General features: G+C 41.8%; 1 protein-coding gene across 1 annotated transcript in view; it reads right to left on the bottom strand.

Annotated features, from left to right (window-relative positions):
* Window positions 1-220: 220 nt before the first annotated feature.
* The window catches only part of LOC126263022 (28S ribosomal protein S29, mitochondrial), a 105,457-nt gene continuing 95,048 nt past the window's right edge, over window positions 221-10,629 (bottom strand). The window contains exons 6-9 of the mRNA XM_049959988.1: window positions 1,665-1,825; window positions 1,441-1,582; window positions 1,265-1,357; window positions 221-816 (exon numbers count right to left, since the gene is read on the bottom strand). Coding sequence (XP_049815945.1) covers window positions 616-816; window positions 1,265-1,357; window positions 1,441-1,582; window positions 1,665-1,825 — 597 coding nt within the window. The 3' untranslated portion in view covers window positions 221-615. The remainder of the gene's footprint in view (window positions 817-1,264; window positions 1,358-1,440; window positions 1,583-1,664; window positions 1,826-10,629) is intronic.

Genomic DNA, 10,629 nt, shown 5'->3' with positions numbered 1-10,629 from the left:
ATTCTTCAGGTGAGACAAGTTGGGGGATGCAATAAATTATTTAACAATTAATAAGCATACACTTTTGCTGAGGAAAGGGCCAATAAGAACTGTCAGTAGCACAGACTGGAAGGCTACAGTGCCACCAGTTCCACATGGCTTGTGTAGTGTTGGCCTTATGCCACACCTAAACTTCAATTGCAAATTAACAACAGGTATCAGGGAAAAATAAAAAATTAAATTAAAAAGCAAACAATTTTTTTTATCTTTACTTAAAAACATTCAGTTAACGTTATTTTCAGTGAACACAAATTTTAAATATTTTTCACTGTACTGCACTATAATAAATATATTCAGTGTCACAACTGTTCATTCCATTTTCATATTTTAAGTACACCACAATCACTACTATTTTTCATTAACTGTGTGGCAGTTTCTATGCCTTTACACGCTCTGATAAGTTTCTGATGGCTGACAAACCAGAGAATTGATTCTCACTCACCAATACATAGTAAAGCCTTACAATCAATTAATGATCGACATTTCACATATGTAGCTCTCATACCTATGAGTTTCCTGCATATGGTTAATAACTCTCTTTTCACTATATAAATACTTTTTAAAAAGAACAGAAAATTATAAAGAGGCACACTCTAACATTAGTCGTCTTGGATTATAGGCACTGATAAATATCAACTCCTTGCGCCCATCTTCAGATAGTCCTCTTTCATTTTGTATCCATCGTCTGTCTGCATAATAGTCTAGGCAGCTATGGATCTCCTTATCACTGTATTCAGGCACATGGATTGGAACAAATGGATCCAGATGCTCAAAACCCTGAAATGTATAGAGCATACAGAACCATGGCAAAAAAGAGAACAAATTTGGTAGCTGGGCAGTAAAACACAAAGAAGTGCATGTGACATGACAGATGCTGTTGAAGTGTTCTCAGTTTACATTGCACAAATGGTTAAATAGGGAAAAAGCAGAAATCCATGAATTTCACTTGATCATGCTAACAAATTTATTTGTAGGAAATATAAAAAAGAACTAGTCTTCCCATATGCCATTATTTAAGTATCAAATACCTAGAGTGGAAAGACAGTGATCTATTTAGTGAACTATTTGTGCCTATTCCATTTTCTGTTTCAATGTTTTTTACTAAAGAAAGACAGCATGACATGCAGTTTGATGTTATCTCAATAATATTTATATTCAGTATGCACAAAACAGCAGCAAAAATCACACTACACTAAAAACAGTGTTTACATAAAATGTAACCCACCTCTTTCCCAAGCAGGTTTACTGGTAAATCACTCTGTCGTCTCTCCCCATAAGCGAGAAGTTTATCTACAGTGAGAACTATTGCACCATTGCACTGAAATTACAAAATTAATCAAAATTTTGTCACATTATTATGCTTACGGTGCTATTATAAACAGTAAATTAATAAAATTATACCCAGTCAAACTTTGTGATGTTTAACAATGCTTCAGTTAGAGTTATATTTGATGGAGGAACAGCTTTCTTTGTCTCTGAAAAGACACGAGTTGTGGGGTAGAAGAATGCATTGAAGCCATCAATGACAACAAGAGTCTTGCACCTGAAACAAAATAACGAGCAGGAAATAATGGAGTTTTCTTTTATTTTTTCTTTAACTATGATTTCAGTATGTTCCAATTTACCTCCCAGCAGTTGAGTGTAATTTAATTTCTTCTGCAATTACACTGACAATGTCACAAGCATACTTTACTCGGTTAATTCCCAATTCAATCAACTCCATCAAGGGTGCATCTTTACTTGTTGATTCTCTTTTACTCCATGTAAGATCTCTAGATACCCTGAGCTGCAAATTAATTCATATATTTATGAATCTAACACAAATTTGGTAAGAAAATTTCTATACAAATAAATAATCACTAAAAGAGTGTGAAGACATTAACCTCTTACAAACCTCTCGCATCGAGTCCTAGAACTGTGTTTGAGATAACAGCCTAAGTACATTAAATAATTAAATTGTGGAAGTTCAAAAGTTTCTTTGGCAATGGCCTTGCTGCAATGGTGGCACCGGTCCCCATCAGATCACCGAAGTTAAGCTTGTCAAGCTTAGCTAGCAGTTGGACGGATGACTGCCCAGATCTGCTGAGCAATGTTGGTGAGTGGGGTGCTCTCAGCCCTTGTAAGGCCAATTGAGGAGCTACTTGACGAGACATTGCAGGTCCAGTCACAAAAGCTGATGATGGCTGGGAGAGCAGTGTGCTGACCACATGCCCATTCATATCTGCATCCAGTGAAGCCTATCACCTGAGGATGATACAGCCTTCCAAGGCCTGCTTGGACAGACAGAGAGAGAGAGAGAGAGAGAGAGAGAGAGAGAGAAGTTTCTTTGTGGGCAGTGGACTGGTAATATGTAAAGGCCATTTTATTTGTGGAAAGTCTATGAAATCCTCATACTAACAGAGACTTTCAATAATATTTTTTGTGCATGTATATAGTGTTTGTTTAAAAATGTTATTTCCTTTTCTCTATTTTAACGACAAGTGACTTAAGAGTAGAACTAGCTGTAGCTCCAGAAGACACTGTTTGCCGTTACCTGAGAAACTGAGAAAATGATGGCAAATCTAAATTGAACACCTGGTTTAGGATTTGAACCTAGCTCTTATCAAACACGTGTCCAGCAATTTATGACAGTGCCCCTCCAGTTTATGCACTTCACGTGATTCAACATGATCTAAGAGCTGATAGCACAGTTAAAGACCCTTATGATAAACACAAATCTACTGCAAAATAGTGACACAACCAGTCCATAAATGTAGTAAAGGACAGTAGAATGATTATCCACCAAAAGTATCCTGCCATGCTACATATCTCACATAGAAAATATTAATTCAACGGTTCATTCTGAGTTACACAGATTCCTTCTCAAATAAGGTTCTCCAGGGATGTAGTACAACTCAAGGCACTGTACACACTATGTAACTTGGCACCTGGGGGCAGTAGGTGCAGTTGAAAGTGATCACTGCCTCCCAGATACTCTCTTCCCACAGGGCAGGCAAGATGTAAATCAAATATGCACTGGTTTTATATAGTCAAAATTTTCATTAAATGAAACAATGGAAATCCAGGATGGACTGTAACAATATTATGAGAAGTTAAGTTGCTACTCACCATATAGCGGAGATTCTGAGTCGCAGATAGGCACAACAAAAAGATTTTCACACTCAAAGCTTTAGGCCAATGGCCTTTGTCAACAATAGACACACACCCACACACACATACACTCATGCAAACGCAACTCGCACACACGACTTGTGTGCTGCATTTGCGTGAGTGTATGTGTGCATATGTGTGTGTATTGTTGGCAAAAGCCATTGGCCGAAAGATTTAAAAGTGAAAATCTTTTTGTTGTGCCTATCTGCGACTCAGCATCTCCACTATATGGTGAGTAGCAACTTTCCTTCTCATAATATTGTTATTTTCGTTAAATGATGTGATATAATCAACACTGAAAAACTGTTTCTGCAAATCACAAAATACTGCTGCACAATGTAATGTGAACAGTACTATTTGCTAATTAAGGTTGGCTATGAGCAAAAACAAGTCAACACCAGCTGACTTTACTAATTTCACTGGTCTCAGCAGTTCCTGTGACAAGTGCCTCTTATCATACTTCACACATCAAAACTCCATTCATAAATCTTGGTATTGTACAATTTCCAAACTAAGACACCAAATAAAGGACATTTATTAAGTTAATTAAGCAGGAATGTCATCCACAGTGTGAACAAGACAGATCAAGGCCTTCAGTATGTAGCAGATGTAGTAATGCATTAACAATACTGAGTAACATTCCTCTTTATCTTCAAAATTAATTTTTATGATGACATTGTTTAACAGAGCAAGGTAGGATTATCTTACTTGTTCCCATACCAGTCTTGATGCCAATAATATTTTTCCCTTTTCTGATTCTGTTCATTAGTAATGCATATACTACGTGTACAAAGAATTACCAGATTCTTATTCATGCAGTATTTTTCAAAATTTCATTATTCACAGTATAATTAACCAATTATTGATGACAATGGTACATTTAGTTCACATGGAAACATTTTATTTAAAGTAATATTAATAATTTACTACACCTGTAAACCAAGTGCTCATAAAAATTCCATCCACCTAAAAACCGCTTGTTTCGAGATTGACATAGCTTGTTCAAATGCCAACACCGACCTGTCTGAAGGAAATATTTTACTTTTTCCGAAAACGCAAATATTTCAAACGTTGTGTGGTGACCATCAACCACAAAGAGAAATCTGAAATCAATATCCTGGCATATCTTTTGTATATCTTTGACTTTTCTTCAGTCTCTACTTTCTCCCATGTCTTTCACATCTGTTTACTGTGTCTACTGAATACAGTAATTTGGATAATAAGTTGTTGGGATTTGTTCTACTCTTCATCCAGCACATTACCTGAATCCCACATTGCTGACCCTAATGATCATGAAGACCTTGACACTCAGACAATCAGTTTTTTCAATGACTACAGTGTGTTTTTGGCATCCACCACGAGCTAGCAATTCAGTGCTATTCTGATGTTTTGCCTTTCATCATATCCATGAGATTTTTCAACATGGTTTATCTACTTGGAATGTACAGTACACAATAGTGATACTGTTTTCTTCCATTGACTATTTTGCCTTGTGTGTTTTCCTGTAGTGTTACTACACAACAAATAATGACACTCTTCATTTGTTGTTGCTACAGGACCTGATGTTAGTGAGAATTGTGCTCCACACATTCAACATATCACCAACAGTGTTCACTGGACTGCACACCACAGTGGTGACGCCAAATATCTACTACACACAATGGCTTGTCCACCATTTCCAACGCCATACCCAGTGCTTTCACAGAACATTCTGTATCCGAACTGTGGAGCTCCAGTGCAACACTCAGTGCAAGATACTGTAGAAACGTAATAAGAATGTGAAGCACACTGCAATCGCACACCCTAACCCATGACAGCGCGATCTTGTGCAACATTCCATGCATGAGGCCATCTGTTTTCCGCACTCATTTCCCACACAGTTGCCGTTCATGTCAACCGCAGCCATGGCTGTGCCTGTCATAAGGGGCTGCCCACTTCTGCATTCCTCACCCCTTCCACAAGGGTCCCATGTGACACATCACATCTTGCAATGACACCGATAATGGAATCAATGACCACGGCCATCACAGCCACATTGACACCACAACAGGCACTCACATTACGTGCCACCATGAAGGGAAATGCACTCAGTGACCACGGCCATCGAAGCCACACTAATCTGGTGATCGCATTACATTCTGCGAATGGCGACTGTGCTTCGGCATCACCCACTGCCCCCCACCCCTCCATGGGACTCTCGGGTGATCCACCGTGCAACACATTCTCATCATACCCACACTCGGTGAGACTGATCACTGCTGCTACGCCGGTTGACTCTGTCACCACATCCACTATGTTTGGTTCCTTATGTACTACACCATGATGACCTCGGGTGATAATCCTGCTGGAGAAACCACACTACTCAATCACGATTTTGCCACTCACAACCATTCCCTGCCATCAAAACCTGTCAAGCCTGCTATTGCCACCATTTTGTCCAGACAACCCTCAAACATAGTTTACAATTGTGGAAATTTGTTTGCCGTTAACAACATGATGCAAGATGCCAACATTTAAGTGGCTACTGTGTGGTTATCAATAACATTATTGTTGCACCACTGACTCACGATAAGTACAGTGTTGCGAATTCGGCACTCGTGTAACAATTTTTGCCTGCCTCCATTGTGCCACCTCCACAAGTTTACTATAGCTAACTGTATCAACACATTCCCACTGTGTAAGACGCCCACCACAGTGCTACAACTGAGTCTGTCCAGACCCACTGAATGCTGCCGATGGTGACATCACAGATGCTGCCCAGCAACCCAGCATTTGCTTGGTCAACATAAACAATAACATGCAGCCCCAAGTCATTCCTATTGTGTGTGATGCCCACCGCCATGCTTCACCGTAGTCCACCTGGACCCACAAGAGTGCAACTGACAGCGACGGCACAGTCACTGTCCAGCAACTGGACCTTCACGCTGTCGACACAAGCAGCAACTCGTCGGGCGACCATGACCTCTACGCTGGTGCACTCATGCGGGAAGAGTTTGTCGCCAGCATGCCCCACAATAACAAGCTGCGTGCCCATGTTTCCTGTGTTGCTGACATTGAGTGTGTCTATTTCCCGGCTTGGCTCTTCTCTCGCTGCCTTCTCACTTCACACTGCAGGAATTCTTCATGTCCCTCACTGACTACGACTGCTGTTGAATAGCATGCTCCAGGCTGTGCTCACAAATGGGTGCACATTGAATATGACTCTGCGGTCAGTTCCAAGCTGTTGCACTCGACTGACACAAGTTCCGAATTCGACGTGCCTCGTGTTTTGAGTCATTGATGGGAAATGGGCCCTCACCATTGCCTCTTCCCAAAACCGACAATGACCTAATTCCTCTTCACAGTTCGATACCCTGGATCTCATCTCTACCCTCCCAAGCTGCCTTTAATGGACATTCTCCATGAGTGACACTGTCAAACCCAACTTCCAGGTGACACTGTTGCGCCACACATGCATTACTCTCCACATCGCATATTCCTTGATTATTCACAACCTCTGAGGAAACCGATCACCTTGATTTCACTAGTCCTTCCAGATCTATCGACGACTCAAGCCCAGTGACTCATGGATATGAACATACCGACCAACCTTACCCATACTACACTCAGCCACACTGGTTACCACGCACTCACCAACTCAATATGCATGGTGCCATATACATCAAGACGTGGCATGTTCCATCCCACCTATGACAAGCATCTCAACTACACATCATAAGGTTGGATGTTCACGTCTTCCCTTGCCACCACATGCCAATGCCGTGCCATTCGATGACGCTGCCTGCTACCACTACTACAACAAATGCTCCACACCGATTGTTCAACTCATCACTTTACCGGTCGAGCTTCCCTTCAACCACCCCACAAATGATGCCCCGTGCATTGCAATGTCAAGCTCGAACAATGGACTACTGCCACGTCAGTTAAACTGCAATGCACGTGCCACACTACATCACACCATCCACTGTGTCACTGGTATGCAAGGCTATTGTCCAAGGATGTTTCTGCCATTGATAAACCCCCAACATCCACTCCTCCTGTACTGCAGTAGTTCAGTGTGGCCGACCTCGTGATGACATACTCTCAGTCTTCAGCCTCACCCTCTTGCCATATTCACCATGCTCCATGCTACCGAGGGACTGTGAGGCACCCTTTGTGGTGAACATCAATCACAAAGAAAATTCTGAAAGCCATAACTTGGCATATATTTTGTAAATCTTTGTTTTTTTCTTAGTCTCTGTTCTTCTGCCATGTCATTAATATTGTCACGTAGAAGAAGGTGTAATCAGATGAATGACGAACACTAACTTCGCTTAACAAAGGTTTATTCAGCAATTGCACATACAAGAGTGCGGAGCGAACTGCCTCTAGCCAGAACACACACAGTATATACAGCTACAGAACATTCCAGTACAATGATGCTTGATATTTGTGGATACTTCCAGAATGTACTCAAACTGAATATAGAAATTAAAATTGTACATTCCAGATGAGTTTTGAACTCACAACCCTCTATGCAACAGTTTAGTATCATAACCACTACACCATGGTGCTACTCAGCTTCTTCTGTGACATTGCTCCCTCCTTAAAATAACAGTGTCTCAGTGTTACGTCCTCCTAGTCCGGGAACGAGTCATCAGTCCAGCATACTCCGACTCCCAATGACTGATGCTCACCCTGGCAGTGATCTTCTTAGAACTTCTCTTGCCGCTATGCTCTTCGTCACCTTGCCGCATGTTGTCTGTCGCTGGAGCTTCGAATTTACCCTGGGTGGCAGGATCCTTGTAGGCCTTCATTCGAAGGATGTGGACCGTATCGCTGATCTTGCGCTGGGGTCGAAATCTTCAAATTCATAGGTAACATCAGACAACTGTCTTACAACCTTGTAACATCCAAAGTAGCGCCTGAGGAGCTTCTCAGAGAGACCAACCTTCCGAATAGGAGTGAAGATCCAGACAAGGCCACCAGGCTGGTAGATAACAGGGCGGTGGCTCGCGTCATGCCTTCAGTGGTCGTTCTCTTGAGCCTGCAGCATGCAGAGTCGAGCTAACTGCAGGCTAACTCAGCTCTGGTTAACACCTGGCCGATGTAGTCGTCGTCCATGTCACCAGGCTGTAACGGAAACACAGTGTCCATCGTCATAGTCGCCTCACGCCCATGCACCAGGAAATGGTGTAAATCCTGTGGTGTCTTGTTTGGCAGTGTTGTAGGCAAAAGTCACGAAAGGTAGCACCTCATCCCATTTGTTCTGCTCAACATTGACGAACATTGATAGCATGTCAGCCAAGGACTTATTAAGGTGTTCAGTAAGCCCGTTAGTTTGCGGATGGTAGGCAATCATTATGTCATGAGTAATGTTGCACTGACGGTTTATCTCTGTCACAAGATTCAATTGAAAAGCTTTCCCTCAATCCATAATTGACGACCTTCGGGCACCGTGTTTTAATACAATGTTTTCCACGATGAATTTGGCTACCTCAGATGCTTTGGCTGTTTTCACGGCTTTTGAAATGGCATTACATGTCAGATAATCAGTGCAAACAATAATCTATCTATTGCCACTAGCAGACATTAGAAATCGTCCGAGGAGGTCAATCCCAACATGCTGGAAAGGTGTTTCGGCTGGTGGAATTGGTATGAGTCAACCAGGTGGCTTCTGAGGAACTGCCTTTCTCCTCTGGCACTCTTGACAGTGCGACACATAGTGACGGACACTCCTAAATAAACCTGGCCAGAAAAATCTCTTGCGGATTCTATCGTAGGTCTTAAAAAATCTTAAATGTCCAGCCTCAGGTGTGTCATGGAATTTCTGTAGAACATCTAAGCACATATGTTTAGGAACCACTGGTAGCCACCTCTTTCCAAACGGGTCAAAGTTTTTCTTCAAAAGTTATCTATTAACTACCTTAAATTGTCCTTTCACATCCTCTGACCGATTTAAAGCAAGCATAATTTGAGATATCTTGGCGTCGTTCTTCTGCTCAGCAGAGAGATCTTGGAGTGCAGCGAGACAGTCACTATCTTCATAAAAGTCTTGATGGTCTTGCACACAGTTTCTTGAGACACAGTCGGCATCTTGGTGTTTTCTTCCACTTTTGTACACTATGGTAACGTCATACTCTTGAAGACGTAGTGCCCACCTGGCGAGTTATCCTGTTGGATCCTTAACACACTTCAACCAACAAAGTGAATGATGGTCCGTAACAACTGTGAATGACCTTCCATAGAGATACTGTCCAAATTTGCACATGGCCCAGATCACAGCAAGACATTCTCTTTCTGTAATTGGGTATTTTCTCTCAGCTTTTGTAAGTGCCCTAGAAGCATAGGCTATAACCACCAACCCCATACCCACTGGCATCCGTGTGTAGTTCTGTAGGTGCTCTCTCATCATACAGACCAAGTACAGGGTCAGTCGTCAGAGCTTATCGCAGCACATTGAAAGAATCTTGTTGAGCACCACCCCAGATACCTTTAGCATCAGCTTTTAACAACTCTTGGAGTGGCCTGGCTTTGATACAAAAGTCTCTGATAAAACGACGGTAATAAGAACATAATCCGAGGAAGTTTCTCACATCTCTAATACTTTTAGGAATAGGAAATTCCGTTATAGATCTCACCTTTTCTGGGTCTGGCCGCACACCTTCATTTAACACAAGGTGTCGAAGTATTTTGATTTCTTTTGCTCCAAAGAGACACTTTCTTGGATTAAGTTTCAGTCCGCCTTGTTGGAGACACTTAAGAATGGCTCTCAGTGTTTTCATATGTTCATCACACGCCTCTGGGAACACTATAATGGCATCTAAATAACAAAGACACATCGTCCACTTCAGGTGACGTAGAAGATTATCCATCATCTGTTCAAAAGTTGCTGGTGCAATACACAAACCAAACAGCATTGCCTTAAACTCATAGAGGCCCTCAGGTGTGATGAATGCAGTTTTCTCATGATCAGCCTCATCTACTTTGATTTGCCAGGATCCTGAGTACATGTCCACGGTTGAGAAAAACTTAGCCCCCTTCAGACAATCTAGTGTACCATCAATTCGTGGAAGAGGGAAAACATCCTTTTTAGTTATCTTATTAAGCTTCCTGTAATCAACACAAAAGCGACAACTACCATCCTTCTTCCTGACGAGAACCACTAGTGACGACCATGGGCTCTGTGAAGGCTGAGTGATGTCATTCATCATCATTTTCTCTACCTTGCCGCGAATAATTCAATGTTCCGTTGCTGACACACGGTATGCTCTCTGGCTTATTGGTTGATGGTATCCAGTGTTAATCCGGTGCTTCACCATTGATTTGTCTAATTTGCTCTTCACCTGTGGATTGAAGCAGTCAGAGAACTCTTGAAGAATGGCAAGTAGTCCTTAATGAGATCTATTGATAGTCAAGCTAGAAGATCTTGTCTTGTAGTGGTAGCGCTAACTTCCCCTC

The sequence above is a fragment of the Schistocerca nitens genome, chromosome 6 (assembly GCF_023898315.1).
Source record: "Schistocerca nitens isolate TAMUIC-IGC-003100 chromosome 6, iqSchNite1.1, whole genome shotgun sequence".
Taxonomy (NCBI): Eukaryota; Metazoa; Arthropoda; class Insecta; order Orthoptera; family Acrididae; genus Schistocerca; species Schistocerca nitens.
This window is presented reverse-complemented; position numbering and strand designations above follow the sequence as displayed.